Source organism: Rosa chinensis, chromosome 6, assembly GCF_002994745.2.
Source record: "Rosa chinensis cultivar Old Blush chromosome 6, RchiOBHm-V2, whole genome shotgun sequence".
Taxonomy (NCBI): Eukaryota; Viridiplantae; Streptophyta; class Magnoliopsida; order Rosales; family Rosaceae; genus Rosa; species Rosa chinensis.
In genome coordinates this window covers 52,566,453-52,591,549 of record NC_037093.1, presented here as the reverse complement: position 1 = coordinate 52,591,549, position 25,097 = coordinate 52,566,453, and the positions used below count along the sequence as shown (strand labels likewise).

The 25,097-nt window shown below is 36.0% G+C and overlaps 2 protein-coding genes and 1 long non-coding RNA gene across 3 annotated transcripts; all 3 read left to right on the top strand.

Moving 5' to 3' along the window:
* The first annotated feature begins 3,110 nt into the window (after positions 1–3,110).
* Positions 3,111–3,749, top strand: LOC112171547. The gene has a single exon (XM_024308713.1). It carries the CDS (start codon positions 3,111–3,113, stop codon positions 3,747–3,749), a length of 639 nt encoding a protein of 212 aa, XP_024164481.1.
* A 12,938-nt stretch (positions 3,750–16,687) lies between these two features.
* Positions 16,688–19,225, top strand: LOC112168923. Its single transcript, XR_002924462.2, has 3 exons — positions 16,688–17,099; positions 17,932–18,181; positions 18,901–19,225. It is a non-coding gene; the product is annotated as an uncharacterized LOC112168923 (long non-coding RNA).
* Positions 19,226–21,967: 2,742 nt separating this feature from the next.
* LOC112172211 (phospholipase A1-Igamma1, chloroplastic) lies at positions 21,968–24,699 on the top strand. The gene is made up of 3 exons (XM_040508703.1): positions 21,968–23,372; positions 24,173–24,481; positions 24,516–24,699. Exons 1-2 carry the CDS (start codon positions 22,069–22,071, stop codon positions 24,432–24,434), a joined length of 1,566 nt encoding a protein of 521 aa, XP_040364637.1. The 5' UTR covers positions 21,968–22,068; the 3' UTR covers positions 24,435–24,481; positions 24,516–24,699.
* The last annotated feature ends 398 nt before the right edge of the window (positions 24,700–25,097 follow it).

Sequence of the window (25,097 nt, the reverse complement as noted above, 5' to 3'; positions counted from 1 at the left end):
TAGGCATTTTGACAAGGTCAAGCCTCCAAGCAATCTCATGATCGTTCATAGTCTTGATCCTGAAAAGGATCCTCTTCGTCTAAAGGATGATGATGAAGATATGTTAGAGGCAGAAGTGTCTTACATGAGTACAATAAGCGCATTATTGTACTTACCTCAATGCACAAGACCGGACATCTCATATGTTGTGAATTTGTTAGCTAAGGTATAGCTCTGCGCCAACGCGACGTCATTTGATTGGTGTAAAATATATCTTTCGGTACTTGAGATGTTCGATTGATATGGGCTTGTTCTATCCCTACAGAGAGATGATAGATTCGGACCCATCACACACCAGAAACGCCGCCAACACTGGCCTGCGTTCTCTATCCCCACCCCAAAAATATATAAGTGTTTTGGAAGGTTTTGCTGATATTCGGTATCTCTCTGACCCACACAAAGGTCATTCCCAAACTGGTTAAGTGTCCACCATGGGTAAAGACTATGATATCTTGGAGGTCTACAGAATAGACCCTAGTGGCTATATCTTCGAACAATGCAGAGATCATTGCTCTTCACGAAGTGGTTCTTGAATGTATATGGATTGGATCCATAATTACGCATGTTTGAAAAATTGTGGTTTGAAGTCTACCACAGATGAGCCTACGAGCGTTTTGGATAATGCTGCTTATTTTGAACAAATGAATCAAAGCTACATCAAAAGCGACAACACCAAGTATAACCAGCAACAATAGACTATCCTCAAGATCAAAGGGAACTAGGTTCAATCTGAGGATAGTATGGCAGACTTACTCACTAAGTCATTGCCTAAATTCCACTTTCGAGAAATGTGTTGGTAGCATCGTTTACGGAAGTTATCCGAACTCCTATGACCGTAGTCATCAGAGGAGATGCAGACATCAGGGGGAGATGTCTACATGTATGGTCTCAAAATGTGAAGGGTGTGTTGTGCTCTTTTTCCCCTTCGACCGAGGTTATTTTTGTCCCACAGGGTTTTTGTTACTCGGCAAGGTTTTTAACGAGACAACGACAGAAGCACTACGTTTGGGCGACACAAAGGGAAGTGTTCAAGTAAATCCAGAATATGTGTCTGGCCCAAACTCTAGGTTGCTTAACCTAGTTGTAATAGGGTTTAGAATTAGAGATATTCACGGAGATATTCATAAATATCTCCTTGTACAACTCTAATTTTATGTCTTATATATAATCCTTGTACAACTCTAATTTTATGTCTTATATATAATCCTCTATATAAAAAGACCCTATTATCAATGAAATCACAATTCAATTCTCTCCCAATTTCAGTTTTCCTTAAACAGATTAAAAGTTATTATTTTAGTTGAGGGCAAAAATGATTGACCTCTAAATAAGAAAACCGAACCTTTTTTAAGTGTATAATTCATTTAATGTGCTACACACTATCATGCCATGTGCAACTATTGAAAATTGAACAATATTTGTACCGTTGTACGTCGAGAAATTAATTCTAGAATCACTTGGTACATGCATATGGAGCTAATAATGCACCTCAAATGGGAAGAAGCCAGCAGAAGAAAAAAAAAGTTACATTTTGGTCGAACAAACATGAATGGCCGAAACCGAAAAAATACTTCCTCTGTAAAAAACATTATTTGGCATAAATAATCTTTTCCGATTTGAAAATAACAAAATACCATGTAACAAAAACATAAAATAAATTGTAGCGGTCACCTAAAAGAAACAAGGTTGGGATAGAAGAGAATGTGGGATGAACACATTAAAAACAATTATGTTTTAAGGGTGTAAGAATTTACTCCTTTAATTGTGGATCATATGAAGTAATTGGTGTTTATGGTGTATATTCCATACATGATTTGATAAACTAATTGATGGATCCCAATTGATCAATCAGAGGGAATTTCCTATATCTATTTCCATGATGGATGGAAATCACTTAAGTCATTGATGAAAATTGGTCCACTCTCACCCTATATAATCAGTGCACAATTTCATCTTATGTACACACATAAAGTACTCAAAACCCGAATGAGAGTGTGAAGTGCAAGGGTTGAGAGAGAAACAATTTCCTTTCAATTGACGACTTCGCCGAACCGCTGCGTCTTGGTATACTACATATTTCTCCAATGGAACAAGGTATGTAGTTTATGCTTCCCCCTTACTGTTAATGTTATGAGATCATGTAAGTTCTAGATCTTGACTTTATGTATTTAAACTCTTAGATGTGGTATTAGAGCTTTCATGATTTTTCGTTAATGAAATATATATTGTTTTGTTGTTCATATATTTTCTGCCGCATTTATATATGCATATGAATTTTATTTACAACAAAATATATTTATATGAACGTTTCGCTAGTTATATGATTAATCCGGTTTGGTCATATGTTGTTCATCTGTAGCTGCTTGTTTTTTATCAAACTTGCAACTTATGTATTATGATATATGATTATGAGTATGGTATTGTAAGCACGAATGAAATAATAGCACAACGCTAGCAGTTTGGTTTTGCTAGTTTTATGAATGTCAATTTTGATTGTTAATTTCATCTAACTTTTTGAATTCATAGTAGGGCGGTTTATTAGTCACCAAAGTGGTCAAACTAGTAAGGTCTCATGAATATCAAATTAGGTGATTATAAGTTGCTTATGATATTGATGTATATGAATGAAAAATTGCCTTGTAAAGTTTTAAGGTTTACTCATAAGCATATTGATTTTCATTATTCATAAGAATTTAAGAATCACCCTAAGGTAAATTAACCATTCATATTATTAATTAATAGAATGGAGTTTTTTTATATATATCTTGTTAGATTAGTTTTGGAGATCCAAAGATTACAAGCTTGTCTGATTAGGAATATACGCAGTGCTCAAATGATGATAAATGCCTCATTTTAGTTAAATATCTACATGATAACTACCCAAAGGAGTAATGTGTTGGCATGTTTACTATTTATACGTGTTTAGTGACTTAAAGAATTAATGTTGTGAGCCCTTGTATTATTGTGTTGCAGCTCATGTTTCGCTTCATTCACATGCTCTGTCTGTTCCAGTGCTCAATGGACTGAATTTCTAGGAATGGTGTAAACAAGTTCAGTTTCACTTAGGTATTATGGATCTGGATTCAACACGCCAAACCGAGAAACCTGCTGCTCTAACTTATGAAAGCACTGATGAAGAAAAGGCTTTTCATAAGGCTTGGGAAAAGTCTAATAGACTGAGCTTTATGCTGATGCGAATGACTATAGCAAACAACATAAAGACTACACTTCCGAAAGCTGAAATTGCAAAGAAATTCTTGAAGAACATTGAGGATCGTTTCAAGAGAGCTGACAAGTCTCTTGCAGGGACATTAATTGCTGAACTTACCACCAAGAAATCTAATGGTAGAAGAAGCATGCATAAGCATGTTGTTGAAATGACTAATCTGGCAGCAAAGTTGAAGGCCTTGGGAATGAATGTGGATGTGTTCTTTCTTGTTCAATTTATTTTGAACTCATTGCCTCCTCAGTATGAGGCATTTCAGATTAACTATAACACTATTAAGGATAAGTGGAATGTTAATGAATTGTCCAGTATGCTTGTTCAAGAGGAAGAAAGGCTTAAGCAACAAGAACAAAATTCCATTCATCTTGTAGGTCATGGAGCTGAAAGAAAACTTGGAAAAAAAAACCTGGAAAGGGTGCTAAGAAAGGACCACCAAAGAACAATGGACCTGCTGATGCTGCTCAGGTTCCTAATAAGGGACTGAAAGACAAATGTCATTTATGTAGAAAGGATGGACATTATCAATATGATTTCCCAAAACGTAGGGCATGGTTCAAAAAGAAAGGTAAGCCTTTGGCTTATGTATTATTTGAATCAAATTTAGCTGAAGCTCCTTATAATACTTGGTCGGTTGACTCAAGTGCTACTGTTCATGTTTCTAATTCGATGCAGGGATTCCTTACAACCCAAAGCCTAATCCAAATGAAAATTTTATCTATATAGGGAATCGGGTGAAAGCACCAGTTGAAGCCATTAGAACTTTTCGTTTGATTTTAGATACCGGCCATCATTTGAATTTGTTTCAAACTCTATATGTTCCGACTTGTTCTCGAAATTTAATTTATGTTTCCAAAGTTGATCTTGATGGTTTTACTTTCAATAGTGGTAATAAAAGTTTATGTATGTAAACTCTTACAAAGGGGTCATTATTTTGTAGATTGTGGGGTTGAAGGATTAAATTCAGAGGGAAAGAAAGATTTCAATGAGCTAAAATGATCAAGACCCCCGCTAATGGATACATCACCAGCTACTTAAAATCTGAAAAAGTTGCCTCGCTTAAATGCAATTTGTTTCTATTTGTTCCTACTCGACACTCAACTGAACCGATCGGCTGGTGTTTTGGTTGTCTAATCACTTCACCCAATTAAGGCTATATTACCTAAACCGATTTATCTAGAGAACCTATATATTAATTAACATAGTGTACGTAAGAGTTTAAGTTCAAATTGTTACGAGGTAGGTAATTTTTATTTTTTTTTTGAATCAAAGAAAGAACTTTTATAGAATGACCTCAATTGAGTTGATTACAATCAAATTGTAATACATCCAGAATGCAGTCTGGAGTATGATCCACCCAAAAGGAACTATTGCTAGCTTCAAAGGCTATACTAGCTAAACGATGTGCTACCCCCATTACAAGATCTTGGAGCATGACAAACTGACACATTTCTGATGGTACTCATGCCCATTTTAATATCATCAATGAGGCATGCTTCTGCAACAAACTCATGATGGACATTGGCAACATCATGAGTAGCTTCAAGGCAATCACTCTCTATCACTACATCCTGCACCTATAGCATTTGGAGCAGATTGAGACCTTCCTTGATGGCCCTCAATTCAATTTATTTTGCTGAAGCAACTTGCTGCACTGGAATGGCAAAAGCAGCACGGAATTGCCCGGCCCCATCTCTAAGAATTCCACCAACTCCTCCATTTGTTTGCTGTAGTAGAAAGCTTCCATCAACTTTCAATTTCCATTGGTTTCCACACGTAGGTTTCCAACGCTGCCTACTACGCACAGTTTGCTACTTTACAGGTTGCCTTGCTGCCTAGAATTCCTTTAGCCAAGCAAGGGAGCTCAGTAATATATCATTAGCAGTTTGACTAACATCATTCCACAACTTGTTATTTCTATTCTTCCATATGGCCCAGAGGACCATCAATAACTGCTCAAACTTGTTTTGTTTGAGATGCAAAGCATGATCAAGCATCCACTCCTTGAAGTTGATATTGGGTAACAAACTACCATCCAAGGAGAAGATGAAAGAATAGTGGCAGCAGTAGTGCACTTACAAAATACATGAGCATTGTCTTCGTACTTGTGAGGGCAGAGAATGCAGTCAGTGTCACCCCTATATCCTTTGGTAAGCAGCTTTACTCTGGTAGGCAATAAATCAGTGCAGGCTCTCCACATGCATATATGAACCTTTCCAGGTACTTTTGCTCACCATAATCGTTTCCATAATTCCTTAAATGGATCCCCATTGGAACTAGATGCAAGTTTGTTACAAATTACACTTCCTCGAGCTATCCAATAAGCTGATTTAACAGAGTAGAAACATTTCTTTTCCAAGCTCCAAAAGAGTTTGTCAGCCATAATGTGTCTTCTTAGTGGAATGCATAGTATTCTTTCAGCAATATCAAGAGAAAATAAGCTGAGAACAACAGATGGTATCCAAGTTCGATTGCTTGTGCCAATAAATCTGCAACCAATTCAAAAGTGGTATTGCAGGTTTCTGAATCTGAAACTGTTGACATTGAGGAATCCATTTATCCCTCCATATATTTACTTGTGTACCATCTCCAATCCGCCGTTGAACACCTGCTTTTAGGATCGGTCTTCCACTGAGTATGCTCCTCTAAGAGAACGAAGGTGCATCACCCAACTCAGCTTCCCAAAATGAGCAGTCAGAGTGATATTTAGCTTTGTACAATCTAGCAATAAGAGATTCAGGATTGGAAATAAGCCTCCATCCTTGCTTTGCAAGCATCGCTAGATTGTAAGCATAAATATTTTTAAAACCCATTCCACCTTCATATTTTGTGAGACATAACTTTTCCCACCTTCTCCAATGAATTTTCATTTTTTCCACAGTATCACCCCAAAAAAAGGATGCACATAATTGATGGAAGTTATCACATAAACCCTTGGGTAACAGATAACAATTCATCGCATACAGAGGAATTGTTTGAGCAACCGCTTTAATAAGAATTTCTTTACCTGCAAAGCTGAGAATTTTTGACTTCTAGCTGATAAGCTTTTTTGTTAACTTCTCCTTGATGTAATTAAACTTTGCAGTCTTTGACCTGCCCACACGCAATGGAAGCCCCAAGTATCTATCATGCTCCTTTACACATTTGACACCTAAAATAGCTGCCAAACTCGCTTGCTTGTCTTGTTTAACATTATTGCTAAAAACCAAGCTATGTGAATAAGAACCAATATCCTCCTTCAGAAAATAAGCAACAATATACTTGTTGTTATGTTTGTGGCAAAAGTGGGCATATTGCTCGAATTGCAATTATCGAAAACGTAAGACTGTTCCTTAAGCTCACGTCACTGAAGAACCATATGTGGCAATGATAACTGATGTAAATATGGTTCAAACTGTTGAAGGATGGTGGACAGATTGTGGTGCTAATAGGCACATCTGCTATGATAAAGATTGATACAAGAAATACACTCCTTTTAAGGAGCCCAAAACAATTATGCTTGGAGATTCACATACTACTCATGTGCTTGGAACTAGTGAGGTGGAACTCAAATTTACTTCTGGTAGGGTGCTAATTTTGAAAGATGTGTTGCATACACCCTCCATGAGAAAAAATTTGATGTCTAGTTATTGTCTTAATAAGGTTAGTTTTAAACAAACTACGGAATCTGACCAATATGTGATCACTAAAAAAGGTGTATTTGTGGGCAAATGTTATGCTTTTGATGGCATGTTAAAATTGAATGTTGAGAATAATAATAATAAAGCATCTACTTCAGTTTATATGCTCTCTTCTTTGAATTTTTGGCATGCACGTTTATGTCATATAAATAGTAGATATGTGGGAATCATGAGTAGCTTGGGTTTAATTCCTTCAGTGCAAAAAGATTTTGAAAAATGTGAGACTTGCAGTAAAGCAAAAATTACTAGAAGGCCTCACAAAAATGTTAAAAGGCATACCGAGCTATTGGAATTAATTCATATAGACTTGTGTGAATTTGAGGGAATTTTAACTCGTGGAGGTAATAGGTATTTTATCACCTTTATTGATGATTGTTCTAAATATGCTTATGTCTATTTGTTGAAAAATAAAAGTGATGCTTTTGTCAAATTTAAAGAGTTCCTCCTTGAGGTTGAAAATCAATTTGGTAGAAAAATTAAAAGGCTCCGAAGTGATAGAGGGAGAGAATATGATTCTTCTGAATTCAATTCTTTTGTTCAATCTTTAGGAGTGATTCATGAAGTTACTCCACCTTATTCACCTGCATCTAATGGTGTGGCAGAAACAAAAAATAGAACTTTGATTGAGTTAACAAATGCCATGTTGATTGATTCAGGTACTCCCTCTCATCTTTAGGGCGAAGCAGTTTTAACTGCTTGTTATGTGTTGAATAGAGTGCCACATAAAAATACAAAAATTATATCTTTTGTGGTGTGGAAGAGCCATAAACCAAATTTGGGTTATTTTAGAGTTTGGGATTGTCTAGCCTTTGTGAGGTTAACTGACCCTAAAAGACCAAAATTGGGTGCTAGAGCTACTACTTGTGTTTTCGTTGAATATGCTTTAAATAGTACAGCCTATAGATTTCTTGATGTTGAAAATCATGTTGTGATTGAATCTGGTGATGCAATTTTTCATGAAGAAAAATTTCCTTTTAAATCGAAAAATAGTGGGGGTCAAGAATCTAGAGAAAATATTTTTACACAACCTAGTTCTTCTTTTTCTAATTTGCATATACAAGAAACTAATGAAAATGAACCTAGAAGAAGTAAGAGAGTTAGAGTTGAAAAAGATCTTGGCCCTGACTATTATGTTTATAATGTTGAGGAAAATCCTATTTATTTACATGAAGCTTTATCATCACCAGATGCAATTTTCTGGAAAGAGGCTGTGAATGATGAAATGGAGTCTCTAATTTCTAATAATACTTGGAAATTAGTAGATTTACCAACATGTTTTAAAACCATTGGGTGTAAATGGGTCCTTAGAGAAAAGCTCAAACCGGATGGAAGTATAGACAAATATAAAGCTAGACTTATTGCTAAAGGCTTTAAGAAAAAACTTGATCTAGACTTTTTTGATAATTTTTCTCCGGTTACAAGGATTACATCCATTAGATTATTGATTGCTATTGCTGCAATTCATGATTTGATTATTCATCAAATGGATGTGAAAACAGCTTTTCTAAATGGTGATTTAGATGAAGAGATCTATATGGACCAACCAAAAGGTTTTATAGAACCTGGTCAATAGCACAAGGTATATACGTAAGTTATCTAAATCCCTTTATGGTTTAAAGCAGGCTCCTAAACAGTGGCAAGAAAAATTTGATTCCTACATGTTTGAAAATGGTTATAAATCAAATGAATGTGATAAGTGCATATATTATAAATCTTGGAAAAATTCACATGTTATTATTAGTCTCTGTGTGGATGATCTCTTAATTTTTGGCTCAAATTTGCATGTAATTGATGATCTCTTAAGAGCAATTTTGATATGAAAGATCTTGGTGAGGCAAATGTTATTTTGGGCATGAAAATAACAAAAACATGTGATGGTATTTTTCTTGATCAGTCACATTTTATTGAGAAAATTTTGAAGAAATGTGATTATGTTGGCCACAAGCATGTGTCTACTCCTTTTGATTCTAGTGTTTACTTCTTTCCTGTTGAAAGTGAAAATGATGTGATTAATTAAAAGGAATATGCTAGCATAATTGGCAGTTTGCGCTATGCAACTGACTACACTAGACCTGACATTGCATCTGCAGTTGGAGTACTCAGCAGGTTCACAAGTAAACCAAGTAAAGAACATTGGCATACAATTGAGCGTGTTATGAAATATTTGCTTGGTACTAAAAATTATGGATTATTTTATAAAAAATATCCTGCTGTACTTGAAGGTTTTTGTGATGCCGATTGGAATACTCTGTCAAGTGATTCTCTCTCTACCACTAGTTATATACTTATATGTTTACATTAGGTGGATGTGCTATTTGTTGGAAATCAAAGAAGCAAACAATAATCTCTAATTCAGCCATGGAAGCTGAACTTATTGCTGTAGGTTTAGCAAGTGAAGAAGCAAATTGGTTGAGAGATTTATTGTAGGGCTGGGCATTTAAGCCCGAAAACCCGTAAACCCGGACCGCCCTGTCAAGGCCCGACCCGTACGGTCCAGGCCCAATTTTTTTTTTAATCAAAACGGTTCGGGCCGGGCCTTGTCTTTCGAAATACGGTTCGGGCCCGGGCCTGGACTTTCAGATTTAAAAAAGCCCGTCTAGCCCGTTTTACATTAAAAGGACAAGTGTCTCTATATAATAGGGCATCATATTTTTATATTGTTGGTCTATGTAGACCTCCACCACACCGAATCATTCTCCCTAGTATTAATTCCTTAACCTACTCTCTCTCCTCTCTTCTCTTCACTCTGCCGCAAAAGTGGACTTCTCATTTCTCTCTTCTTCTTCTTTTTTTTGGGTCTCTCTTAACACCATTTCTGTTTTCTTCTCAGTGCAAGAACTCCATTTCTCTCTCTTCTTCTTTTGAAACTTACCAGAATAACATCTTTGAACCTTCCTCACGGTCACCATCTCACCGATCTCATCGCCCCTTCTTCACTCGTCCCTTACCTTTCACTTTGGCCCGCTCAGATTTTCAGAATTTCTTCCTCTCTCCAATTGGATCGTCCTCTTCCATGGCTCAAGCGGTTCGCTCTTCCTCTCCTGCCCGCGGTGGTCCTTTGCTTGGATAATTGATTTTTTTTGTAAAAATCAGATCTGATTCGTGAGGATAATTGATTTGATTTGATTTTTTTTATCTTTTTGTAAAAATCAGATCTGATTCGGTATGTTGTTCGTTGATAGCTATATTAATTGATTTGATTTTTTTTTTTTTGGTAAAAATCAGATCTGATTCGTTATGTTGTTCGTTGATAGCTATATGAACATGGTACTCTTGCCTTTGTTATGTTGTTCAGTTGTTTCGGAATTAGCACGCTACTGATGTTCTTCTCTTTTTTTTTTTTCTTTTTTAGTTTTTTTTTTTTCTTTTGCGAATGGAGGCATTAAAGGCTTAAAGCCCAGAAAAGGAAAATAAAAATTAACCTTATTCAGCCAAAATTAATGAAGACACTAAAAAGGCTTAATGGAGTTGAATTTGAACTTTGAATATGTTAAAATCTGGAAATATATAGAAAATAGGTATTTGGGCCCGAAATGAAACGGGCCGGTTTCGGGCCGGTCCCTGATTGTTGCAAAACGGGCTTTGGGCCCGAACCGTAAAAAACGGGCCGGTCCCGGACCCAGCATATTTTTAGTTCTACCCGGCCCGTGCCCAGCCCTAATTTATTGCATGAAATTCCCTTGTGGAAAAAACCTATACTGCCTGTATTGATTCATTGTGATAGCACTGCAGCTATTGGTAGAGTAAATAACTGTTATTATAACGGTAAATCCAAACCTATAAGAAGAAAGCACAATACTGTAAGATCATATTTGAGTGATGGAATTATTAATGTGAATTATGTTAAATCATGTGATAATCTTGCAGATCCTTTAACTCAGGGCTTGGCAAGAGAAAAGGTCTAGAGTACATCGAGCGGGATGGGATTGAAACCCATATTGTCATGAGACATATATAAGGACACCCAACCCGGTGATTAGAGATCCTAAAAACTAGGTTCAATGGGAAAAATAAATCATAAGGTGGCCGTACGAAAAATACACTATATTTTCTTACTCATCCCTATGATGTAAGTGCATTAATCTTGTAACGTATATGAAGGTTGAGTTCATTTAAAACTCTTAATAAAATCTGTAGCTCATATGAGTGGGATGTCATAGTTACAAGAGCATTCTTGACGGATTTTACCTATATGAGTGTGAGAGTGGGGCCGCTCTGTATGAGACTTGGGCTTATTCTTGAAATGCACTCATGAAAACCAGGATAAGCACAAGGCCGTAACGTGCTGGCTAATAAAGCTCATATTAACACCTGAATTATTATGTGTGAGCAGTAGTTCTTATTTTCCCATGAGCAGTTGTAGTTCAAATCTGAGACCACTATCAACTCTGGAGTAGGGATTGCTATTTCACTAAGTGAAGGTTCAATGCAGAGTACACCTTCATGATGCATAATGGTTCATCTTTGGCCGGTAACTTTGGTTTATATTTGTTTTTAAAATATTAAAATGAGTGGGGGAATGTTGTTACATTTTAATATTTTAATATTTTAATTAAATTTGGGTGAATTTATTTTGAATTTTATTTTGTAACTCATGATGTTTTATTTTGATTTATGTTGGGTTTTAATTCTTGTAACCTATGGCTTTTGGTTACTACCCTATTAATTGTAGGAAGTGTCTTAAGAGCCTATAAATAGCACAATTTGTTGCATGCTAAAATATATCTTTGTTTTTTATGTAATACTATTACGAAACACTACTATTTACCCATCAACTTTCTTTCCAAAATCCCCCAAAGTGTCTTGTGTGTTTTTTGGCCAAAGAAAGGTGTTCTTTTGGTAGACCTTTGGGTTCGTCCAATTTGTGCAGATTGGTGTGAGTCACACAACTTGTTGTTGGGCTGTTGTATCCTGGAAGGGACAAATCAAGAGATTTCTGGTGTACCGGCATTGTTCCACAGAGGGCTTGAATCTCCTTAAAGAGAGCGAGATACCCGCACCTCAGCTTTTTGTCAACGAGTTTCTCAAGAGAAATTATAATTTTTTATTATAATTTCACCAACACTTCACACCCCTTTTTTTTTGTCTTCATAATTATTATCTTTTTTCGATCATTGGACAAAGATGTCAAGTCATCGTCAGCAATCTACCGCTTGATCACTGGATTCACTTAATGCATGCCTTGAGTTGGTTTATATATATATATATATATATATATATATATATATATATATATATATATATATTAACTTAAAGTATGAAACACATACCCAATTACATACCGAATGTATGACATAGAAACATACCCCTAAATCCCATAATGGTAGAACTCAATTTTGTTTCCCTTTCAATGCACAACTCGTAGTCTTGCATACTCTCTCTTCATTGTTGTTAGTTCACATCCCCCTTTTTTGCATCTTGATAATTATTATTATTTTTTTATTTTATTTTTTATCATTGGACGAAGATGTCCAGTCATCGGCCATCAACCGATTAGTCCTCTTTTTTTTTGTTTTAACTTGAAATTTGAAACACATACCCAATTACATACCAAATGTATGGCATAGACATGTACACTTGAATCCCATGATGGTAGAACTCAATGTTGTTTCCCTTTCAGTACACAAGTTGTGCACTCTCCCTTCATCATTGTTAGTTCACATCCTTTTTTTTTTTTTTTGGGTCTTGAAAATTATTAACTTTTTTCGATCATTGTATAAAGATGTTAAGTCATCGCTGGCGCTCTACCGATCAATGCATGCCTTTAGTTGGTTTAATTTTTTTTTGTTCTAACTTAAAGTTTGAAACACATACCAAATTACCCACCGAATTTATGGCATAGAAACATACCCCTAAAGAGAAATTTTAAATACACACCCCAAACTACTTAATACACATCCCAGTTATTTTATATTTCAAATAAGATTTTATAAGTAGGTTAAATGACCAAAATAGACATCTATATATTGAAAGAAAAAAAATAATAATAATCATATGTTCCTTATATTATTCTATAATTATAAACACAATGAATTTCTATATATGGCATCCTCATTTAAAACAAGAATAAAGTTAGAAACCATCTAATTTAAATTTTCCTTAAATGAATTGTAATTAAATGGGGTGAGATACCATGTAATTTAGCATTTCGAAATCAATAACATTAAATGTTTTTAAAACATATTGCTTTACTCTCACTTTTTAGTTCATTTTTTTATTATCTAAAAGTGATTATTAGACAATTTATTATCTAATATAAAACATCACATGTATAAAACTTTGTAATTGTTAATGTGTTTCACCATCCAATGACAACTTCGTAGTTCCGTCATTGTGGAGAAACTACTGATACAATTTTGGTTGAATGTTTGACTCAAAATTTTATACTTGATCAAAAGGATGTTTAGTGGATGAGAACTCAAATAATGTAAAACCTATTTCTAAGCATCTATTTGAACTTTGAAGGGAACAATAATAAATCCTTATGGATTTCCCAATAACTAACACAAATAATTAATATGGACAATTATATATACTAATCAAATGTTAAATAATAGTGTATTTCATGGTTTTTAAATTTAAAGATATTTTCGGTAATTTGGGTGGTGTATTTAGTAAAATGTTAGATTGAGAAATTAAATGATAGGTGTATTGAGTAATGAGTGTGTATTAAGTAATTAGGGGTGTGTATTTAAAACTTCTCGCCCCTAAATCCTATAATGGTAGAACTCAATTTTGTTTTTCCTTTCAGTGCACAAATCGCGTACTTTCATTAATCATTGTTAGTTCACATTTATTTTTTTGGGCGTATTGATAATTATTATCTTTTTTCAATTATTGGACGAAGATATTAAGTCATCGCCGGCACTCTGCCCTGAGTTGGTTTAATCTCTCTCTCTCTTTTTTATTTATTTATTATTATTATTATTATTTTTATTTGAAGTTTGAAACATGTACCCAATTATATACCGAATGTATGGCATAGAAACGAACCTCTGAATCTCATAATCGTAGAACTCAATTTTGTCTCCCTTTCAGTGCACAAGTCGCTCACTCTCCTCCCTTCATCATTTAAGCTTAGAAATGTACGCGTGTACCAAAAGTTAGGTCAGATATTGGTCCCCCAACTGCATTGGGTGACTTGAAAATGCACCGACTCTCATCGTCCTTTAAATCCCCAAAAATGCACCAACTCTCGTTTTCCTTTTTTTTGCGTCTTGATAATTACTATATATCGATCATTCGACGTAAGATATCAATTAAGTCATCGAACAAACAAGCTTAGAAATGTACGTGCATACCAAAAGTTAGGTTAGATATTGGTCCATCTTTATACATGTGGCCTCTATATTGCGTGACTTGAATCCCAAAAAATGCACCGATTCTCGTCGTCCTTGTTTCAACCGGCCATACATGTTGAATCCAAAATCAGGCCAGCTATGATTAAGAATAAAGCTTCAAATCATCTCTAGTGTAAATTTATATCTTCTCACGATATAAATCAAACAGGAAAAGAGATCAATGTTTAACTTTATTGGGGATATGATTAGGGATGGCAATGGGGAGGGTACGGTAAGGGGATTAAATTACCATCTCCATACCCGACTTCATTCTCAATCCTCTTACCCTCCACAATCCTCGAAATAAGATACTGGAGATTCCCTGTTCCCGTCCCCATTGGGGATTAGGTCCCCGTACCCTCCCCAATCCCCGGTAACAATATTGCTAATATATTATATAAAAATTTATACAAATAATTATGGATTGTAAAGTATGAAGTTAAAATCGAACATCAAAATTAAATAAATTTCTTATTTCAATCAAGAAAAATTAACATGTTGATAAAGATCTTTTATTAAAATAATCTTCATTTTTTTGAACATATTTATTAATAGAATTTAAATATTGACAAAAAATGAAGTTTACATAAATATTTATTTATAAATAATATCAAATATATATATATATATATAATAAATAAAATATATATTTCAGATAATTCTTATTGGGTGGGTATGGGGATGGGGATCAAAGTATCATCCCCGCCCCGTACCCGATTTCAGAATTCGATTACTGGGGATCCCCATCCCCGTTACCCGATTTCCCCCAAATTTCTCCCCATTTGGGTACCCTACCCTATGGAGATTTTTGCCATCTCTAGATATGATGCTCTGGGTGGGTAAGTGTTTTTCCAATCGTGTATAATTTGGTTCATCATAATGCACCAATCGATGCTGGCTCGTCAGAGGATCAGACTATGCAGTATGGACGCTAATGGTCCACAACAGGACCATGGATACTTCCTGTTGTTACATTTTAATATTTTATTTATTATTGAAATTAAATTTGGGTGAATTTATTTTTTGTTTAAAATCTGAATTTATTTGTGTGTTTAAATTCAGAATTTATTTTGAATTTTATTTTGTAACTCATGGTGTTTTATTTTGATTTATTTTGGGTTTTAATTCTTGTAACGTATGGCTTTTGGTTACTACCCTATTAATGGTAGGAAGTGTCCTAAGAGCCTATAAATAGCACCATTTGTTGCATGCTCAAACAGATCATTGCTTTTACGTAATATTGTTACTAAACACTACTATTCGCCCATCAATTTTCTTTCCAAAATCCCCCAAAGTGTCTTGTGTGTTTTTTGGCCAAAGAAAGGTGTTCTTTTGGTGGAGCTTTGGGTTCCTCCAATTTGTGCAGATTGGTGTGAGCTACACAACTTGTTGTTGGGCTGTTGTATCCTGGAGGGGACAAGTCAAGAGATTTCTGGTGCACCGGCATTGTTCCGCAGAGGGCTTGAATCTCCTTAAAGAGAGCGAGATACCCGCGCCTCAGCCTTTTGTCAACGAGTTTCTCATATAGAAATTATAATTTTATTGTAATTTCACCAACACTTCCTCTTCATTCTCCACAAGTCCACCCACAAGTCCACAAGTTATTCGCCTCAACAATAATTCCATTGTTAGTTTTAGTGTGTTGGTTAGTTTTTGTTTGTTGGAAAATGACTTTTGATTAGCTTCCAACTCTCCTTATATTTTCTCTGTGGCTATGATGCAGTGGCATAATTGTAATTTGATTAAAAAAAATAAAGGAATAAAAAAAAAGGAAAGGAAAACTAGCTCGCTTTCGATCATCATCTACCACAAATCCAAAGTGCCAATCATGTCAAAAAGCTTGGGGGATAGTTATGGATATTTAAGTTTCAAGTCTTCTAATTGAGGTCACTTGCCAAGTCTTACTACATAAGCGGATACTATTAATGAAGATGAAGATTTGATGTTTTCTTGAAAACCAAAATGGAATTTCGATAGGTAATAAATGAGAACGAGTAAGATCGTTGAAAATAACGGGTAACATCTTAAGATGTATGAAAAATGTAAGAGTCGATCTTGAGCGGATAGAGGTTCAAGCATCCCAAAGGTCTAATAATCAATTGTAATAGTTAATAAACCTCACCTCACTAAATTGATAGGACAATAAATCAAAAAAAAAAAAAAAAAACTAGAGAGAGTCCTCTTGCTTTAATGCACACTGATAATAGCCAATTGAGTAGAGTCCTGTACCTTTATTAGTTTATTATTATTCATGAGATAAATTATCATACGCTGTAAGGGACATTCTACATATACTAAATGTGGATCCACTGTTCATCAATGTTCATAAGACAGTGGAGTGACGGTTTTGCCCTCTCTTTTTTTTTCCTCAGTACGAGCTGCCATTTTTCTTGGGCCTTCTTAGTAGATCCTCCACGGCTGTTCACTGAATAAGATTCTAAGAATAAGGGAGAGTACGATATTGGAATACAGAGGAGAGGAGACGAAGGCAATGGAAGATGCTACAATATTGGAATCAAAAGAACTAAAGAAGAAGATGGGAAGTTGGTCTGAGTTTTGATAAGTACTGGACTCACCGTTTTTGTGGGAAGGAATGGGATCAGCACGAACAAGGTGACACTCAGTTGTTGGATTTTGATCTAAGGAAGAAAAGCGCGAATCTGGGCATTTGGTTTTCGTTTTTTTTTTTTGTTAATTGGTAATCTCTTTAGTCTTTTTGGTTAATTGGTAATCTCTTTATTCAAAGCACGATCTACCGCATGAATGACTCTTCTTCTCTGAATTTCTTGACTGCCAATTCTAATCCCCTTAACGGAGGTAAACCCTTAAACCTTTTTTGTGTTTGGTAATTTGATTAATGTTTGTTCCTTTTCTTTGTATGATTGAAACATGGTTTGTTTTCCTTATGATTGGTCTTTCATATGATCATTTTTTTCGTCTCAATTTCATGTATTTGAATGAGAATATATTATGCAGGATAACAAATGGATGGATGGATGAATGGATGTATTGATTTTATTTTAAGAAATTTGTATAGAGGAAACCATATCCGAGTAAAAGAAATCAGTTTTTCAAACTTGCTCATGTTATCCATGATTTTGTTGTTAAAATTCGAAACAGCTATATGCAATTTTTTTTTTCTGTTCTGGGGTGATCTACCAGCAAGTTAAAACTTGCTTTAATTCACAATAGTGATGATCAGTTGATCACACTAAAGTATTGCAAGGATATACATTAGTTTTGAAGTAGCTATAGGTAAATTGTAATGTTTCTCCTGTGTCCTGGAATTATTACATGTATCTACACTCTTAGCCTTTATTTTTGCAGTAGTTCTTAATTGACATGAACGAATATACGAATCCAGTCTTAAGCTTTTGTTCCATCGGATTTATTTCAGGCTCAGTTGCTCATAGAACATTTAATGTGTAACTTTAAATGACAGGAATTAAAATTCACAGGCTAAAAGTCGATGTAAGATATAGAGTTACAATGATCTGCCACTATTTTGGCGATCACGTCACCATGCTTAGATGTTAGAGTTTCTGCAAAGTTCATACCCCTTATTTTATGCTTTTGAATTTGAACATAACTCATGTGTGATACATGGCATGATTATCTTTTGGCTTATATCTATTGTTTTGAGTTGCAGTGGCGGCGGCTAAGTGGCTTATGCTCAAGCGAACTCAAGATTGCGACCTGATCAGTAGTGCACCTGATGTGGAAAGAAAGAAGGTTGGCTGGAACAACTTTCTCAAGGAATCTGAAAAATTTCTCATATGATGTTCATGTCGTATCTCCTCGGAATTATTTTGCATTCGCCCCTTTACGACCAAGTGTTACATGTGGAACTGTGGAGCCTTTGGAGCATTGTTGAACCAATTCGTAACATAGTCAGAAAGGTAATTCACAGTAAGATAATATAAGCTGTTGAATATCTGTCTCTGTTTTCTGGTAAACATTATTTTGCTTAGTGTTTATTAAACTGTTATCAGAGTCTCCGGTTGACTACATGCCAGTAATCTTTGAAGTGATGCTTACATGGAAATTAGGTTCATATCCCTGCAGATAAATTTCCTATTAATTTTTATGATTGCAATGCCATTTTTAAAAAAGAACAGTTTTATCCCATGTATCTACAAAATCTGTTATGTTCTTATCTATTTTTAATCAATATGAAATGCAATCTCTTTGCAGATAATATCCATATTAATTTTTATGATCGCAATGTCATTTTAAAATAAATAAATAAATCAAAAATAATTTTATCCCATGTATCTACAAAATCTGTTTATGTTTTTATCTATCGTTAATCAATATGAAATGCAATATCTTTGCAGTATTGGTTCCTTGCTTAGTTTCTGTGCACAGTTTGTTTTTCCAAAGAAAATAGTCACCTGATTGACAAATGAAAGAAATGAATAGTAGATAATTCTTTTGGGTACCTATTATTAGTATGTTGTTGATCTCTGTGTGCTTCTGAAACCATCCTGACTGCATTCGATTACCATTCATTTTCGATGTCATGTGTAAACATGGATTCCATTATTCAGTATTTGTGACCTTTGCCTTTTGCAAAACTCTCAAGTCAACCAAGTACTAAGCTAAAATTTTCTGGTAGTGATGGAGAAATTCAAGGAGGTGAATGATACTTTCAATCACGCAAGCATGTTTGAAGTGGACTGACTTGATGCTATTCTTCTCATCGAAATTGGATTGATACAAGATGATGCTGGATATACAGATGGAGTTGGCTAGAGTTTAAAATCGCCGCAGGAAATTCAGTATATACTGTCGTTATGTCCCTGAAGTTTATTTAACTTTTCAAACATAGTCGTTTAAATGGATTTAGATATACGGGAAGAAAGCATAGCATCAAGTAATTTACTCCTCTAAACTTCTAACTTGATTACTGTTGGTATTAAAGTATGAAAAAGTGAAGAAGAATGCTCAACCTGTATTCCTTTTTTAATTTGGTTTCGTTTCTTTTCAATTTTGTTTTGAATTGGTTTGGCTATTTGGATTCTTACTGTTTTGAAATTGTAAACTTCATTCGATTTTTGTTGTTAGTTTAATTAGAAATAAAGCAATTGATAATTGTTAAATGACTAAAAAGTAGTTATACCACCCGCAGCAAAGCGCGGGATTTGTAACTAGTATAGTCTAAACTCCGTGAAAGAGTACAATACTTCGCTAATGAAAACGGAAGTCTCTCCCAACCACACGCACTCCTCGTTATTCGTTAGCACCCTTAGCAGGCTAGGGTTGTGGAAAAACTTGGTTCTCCGTCTGGTACTCCATTTTTTTACTAATATTTTTCTTAGGCAGCGTGTTAATCAAGACTGTTAGATATATTATTTTGTTTAATTAATTCCCGTCAATTATATTCTGCTATAGTTCACATCATCATTGAGCCAAGTCAGCAAAATGTGAAAAATTGTCGTTATATGCTTATGGACATTTTTCTGGCCAATGAAAAGAAAAAGCTGTTCTACGGAAAACTAGAATGACTCATCCTCTCTACATCATGGATCGTACGTCACTTCAGACGATTGGAAAAGTCACTCCTTTACTTTATATGTAAACCAATTTTAGTGAAAACTTAAATATTACATTTCACTGGGAAAGAAGAAATGTAAACTTACATTTTCAAGATCCCTTCATATGATGGGATTTTTGCAGAATTAGATACTAGCAATACAAACAAATTTTCGTGAAAACTTAAAAACTACTTTTTCAAGATCACTTCGTTTATATGATGAGATTTTTTGCAGAATTGGATGCTGGCAATGCATGGATTTCGCTGGCATAAGAAACAGAATATATCTTTACGAATTTCATAAACAATTAGAGACATGAACTGATTTCGTTGGTATATCAAGGCTTTAGTAGCTTAATCACATTAAAAAAATCTCTGTAATCTAAGAAAATGACAAGAATGCATGTGCTGTACAGCCACCAACCACCAAGGACAAGTACTGTGTAATTCCATGTTACAACTGACATGACATGACACGACACAACCAAAGCAAGAAGAATAGAAATTGAGCACCTCTTACTTACCCGAATTTATAGAGGAGATTAAGAAAGATTTATGTCCTAGATTTTATAGGGTCATTTCAAACTGGTAAATTACGTGATAAGGCAGAAATTGATCGAACTAATCGAAATCCAAACATATACTTTCACCTATATAATAAGTTTTTTTTTTTTTGAAGAGACCTATATAATAAGTTAGTGCTAACAGTTTAATAACATAATATGTATATCGTGCACACATAGTAAAATGTAAATAAAGAAAATTCGTTTATTTTCAATGCATGCTTCTTTTTTTTATTCCTCGACAATTTATTTGATAAAGGATGAGTTTATTTAAACCTCCAAATTTACTATTTAGACATCTTCTTAAAATATTTGCCATCAAATTTCCATCTTTACCCCATTTCTCTCTCTTTCTTACTCTCTTCCTTTTCCCTAAGACATGAAGTTCCGATCTCGCCAAGACCTTGCATCACCACTGCAACGTTGCAAAGAGAGATATTCTTGTTCATTTGCCCTTCTATTTTAATTGATATTGATGAACTTTCTTTCTCTTGTTCACGTACTGTAGGTAGGATAATTAACATTCATGATATGATTATGAATATGAACTATTCCTAATTAATTACTGGTGTTTATACATGATTTGGCAGACTTGTTGTTGGCCTCATGTTTTAAAGTCTAAGCACGCTACTTTTGTTTCAATGGATTTTTGGTAATCGGTTTTTTTTTTTTGGGTACAGACGAGAGTAAATTGATAAAGTTGGGAAGAGCAGGGTAGGATAGTACGATTCTAATGTAAAGAAATATTTTTCATTATTGTAGTTAACACCAATGCCAAGGTCGAGGGTGTTGTAGTGGTGGAAGGCAATGTAGATTCATTGGGTAGTTGAGTGAGAATTGTGTGTATTTGGAAATTTATTTATTAAGGGGTAAAAGAGGATTTCGAAATTTTCAAAAAAGTTTAGAGGTCTAAATAGACTTGGAGGTATGACTAGAATCACCATTTGATAAAAGCACGTACAAAATACTACGTATACATAAATGACATCGCAAATTCTTATGTGTCAAATAATAGCGTAATGCATGTCACAGAATTGAGGATAAAGGTTTTCGTACTCCTTCATCTATTTCCCTTAACATGCTATAAAAATTCATGAATCCCCTACCTTGATAAATTCGTTAATTTTGAAGCAAATACTAGAACTCAACTATTAATAAATCCAGATGCTTCTTCTCATCTCAAAGAATGTGCAATAACTTGAGTAAATGGAAGAATTATTCTGTGGTCCTGGAGTATCACATGGTAATGTCATGTGGTGGTCTCAATCAATAATATCACTGAAATTTAGTGGAAACTAAATTAAGAGATCATCGTGAACCACCACGTGTACTACCATCCATCCGGGACCAAGTTATAATTTCCCGAGTAAATGACCCAACTACCCACTAGCCATTAGTCATTGCCAATCTTTCTCGGAAACTGGAAATTAACAAGTCAAGACTACTGAGCTCTGACAACCAACGAAAGTCCAGCCGCGTGAATCACATGTAATATATTCACGTCTTCGTAAATATTATAGTAATTATACACGCACACTAGTATCAAACAACACCAACTCGCATATCAATAACCATCTTTCTCACTCGACAGAGAACATAATCATATATAATAACTCTACCCTTTAATCTCTTCACACATCACCCAGAGATTCTCCATTATCGATCGATAACCACCTTTTTATCTCCCATGGCCATTTCCTTATCTCACACAGTCCTCCCCTTCAAAAAGCTCCACCACAGCGCTTTCTCAACCCTAAAGTCTCATGCCTTTGGATCAACCCTCACTCTCCCCACCACCACTGTATGCAAGGTGGCCTCGAAATCCAGCGAATCTCTAACCTCCACAATCACCGAGCTCGAAAGAGAACGAGCCACAGACAGAGACGAAATCTATCTCGAGGACGATATTGAGGACGACGAAGCCAGAACTCATGTCAACCATCACAACACGGAGCGTCGTTTATCCGACGTGTGGCGGGAGCTCCACGGCGAGGACGACTGGGTCGGGTTGCTGGACCCGATGGACCCGCTCCTCCGCTCCGAGCTCATCCGCTACGGCGAGATGGCCCAGGCCTGCTACGACGCCTTCGACTTCGACCCGTTTTCCAAGTACTGCGGCAGCTGCCGTTTCACCCGCAGCAACTTCTACGACTCCCTCGGCATGACCCACCACGGCTACCACGTCTCCCGCTACCTCTTCGCCACCTCAAATATCAACTTGCCGAATTTCTTCAAGAAGTCGCGGTGGCCCAAAGTCTGGAGCAAGAACGCCAACTGGATCGGGTACGTCGCCGTTTCCGACGACGAGATGACGGAGCGTCTGGGCAGGAGGGACATCAGCATCGCGTGGCGGGGCACGGTGACCCGGTTGGAGTGGATCGTGGACTTGATGGACTTTCTAAAACCACTCTCCACGAACAAGATCCCCTGCCCCGACCCGACTGTGAAAGCCGAATCCGGGTTCCTGGATCTTTACACCGACAAGGACGAGACGTGTAGGTTTTGTACTTACTCGGCCAGGGAGCAGATTCTGACGGAGATCAAGCGGCTGGTGGACAAGTACCCAAACGAGGAGCTGAGCATTACGATCACTGGGCACAGTCTCGGCAGCGCGTTGGCGATTTTGAGCGCGTACGATATAGCGGAAACGGGTCTGAACGTGAAGGCGGACGGCCGGGTCGTGCCCGTGTCGGTTTTCTCGTTCTCGGGTCCTCGGGTCGGGAATGTTCATTTCAAGGAGAGACTCGAGTCTTTGGGTGTGAAGGTGTTGAGGGTTGTGAACGTGCATGACGTGGTGCCTAGGAGTCCGGGCTTGTTGATTAATGAGCACGTGCCGCCGGTGATGCTTAAGTTGACGGAGAACTTGCCGTGGAGCTACTCGCACGTCGGAGTCGAGCTCGAATTAGATCATAAGAATTCTCCATTTTTGAAGCAGACTAATGATCCAGGCTGTGCTCATAACTTGGAAGCTTACTTGCATTTGCTTGACGGGTTAGTCCTTTCTCTTAAATATCTTCTTCTTCATAGCAAACAAAATCGGAAAATAAGTTTTTTATTTTATTTTATAAAATATGGATGTGTATCGAGAATTCGAGATAAGTCTGTGTTTCTAGTACAAGTTGGTTGGAAGGGCTTAAAATAATTGAAGACGTCATATGGCTTATATATCTCCATTATTATAAGGCCTTAAAGTATGTAACACATCCTATAAAGTTGGTAGTGTCAAATTTCTACGTACAATAATAGAGATAGGAAAGAGATGGGAGAGGAGAGATTAGCAGTTGAGTTAATAACATGATTTGACTGTCATATATGATTAGGATTTCCAGCTCATTCACTCATATAATAATGTAATTTGTTTTTTAAGTAGTAAATAGTTAATGAAGAACTTGTGCAAGCCTGGACAAAGAGATACAGGGCTTATTAAACTTTGGAAAGGGACATCGATCCATGGAGTTTTTATCGCGATTAGAAACTAGGGTTTTTCTTTGATACGGATTCACTTCATATTTCTTTTGAAAAATTCGACACAATATATGAATCCATATCATAAATGTACGACTCTGCTGCATAAATTAATTGTTATCTAAAATAGAAGGTACGTGGGTAGTTGATCGATATGATTCCACCATGTGATACATAAAGCTGTTCAAAGACCACAAAGAAAGAAAGATAAAGCTCTTCTATTTTGACTCTGTGTTACTGTCTACATTCACCTTTAAGCATCTAGGGCACTAGATAGATAACAAGGCATGAATTTGACTGTTGTTAGATTCCATAAACATGTTCAGATACCATGGAAAAGGTCATAGATTTGTGCTGGCAAGTGGAAGAGACCCTGCACTAGTGAACAAGGCCTCTGATTTCTTGAAGGATCATTACTTGGTACCGCCTTTCTGGAGGCAAGACGAGAACAAGGGGATGGTGAGGTGCAAGGACGGACGTTGGATTCAACCCGAAAGGCCAAAGCTTGAGGATCATCCCGAAGACATTCACCACCATCTCAAGCAATTAGGTCTTGTTTCCGATGAAGAATCAGATCGGAAACAGTGATCTACGTTCTTGTACGTGATGTAAATTATGTATGGGGTACTATTGCTATATATATATATATATATATATATATATATATATATATATATCTAGAACAATGAGTGCTGGAATTTTATGGGTCAATCAATTAATGATGGTGACTGTACGTAGCTGATCAGTGACGGTTGCGATTGATTGCCCATGTACAAATATATCTAGGCCTAGCCATTTCATTGGACTTGTAGTGCCTCTCATATATATAACTGGCCGGTTTATGACTCGGAAATTAACTCAGAACGACGCGGATGCAGTGTATCTTGATCATATGAAGTTTAAGACGTAGATATAGTGTTATACGTACGTTTGATTCTGAAAAACAAGAAGAGATGCTGGTATATGAGAAGCAATTTCGTTAGCGGTTATGCGAGGAAAGAAAAGGAAGAAGAGAGACGGCCACTATTTGAGCCACATCTCTCTCCTCTATCGTGGATCTGCTTTCTCTTGCATAATCGTATGATGGACTCAATTTGTTATCATGCTTCAAAGCATATCGTCTTTCTTCCAACTTCCAAGGAAACAATGTGAGATCTTGCAAACATGTCCATGACTCCATGAGTTGCGAGAAGTTCTATAATTCCATTGAAAATAAAGCTTTGTGATGAGAAATGCTCAACGCCTCAATCT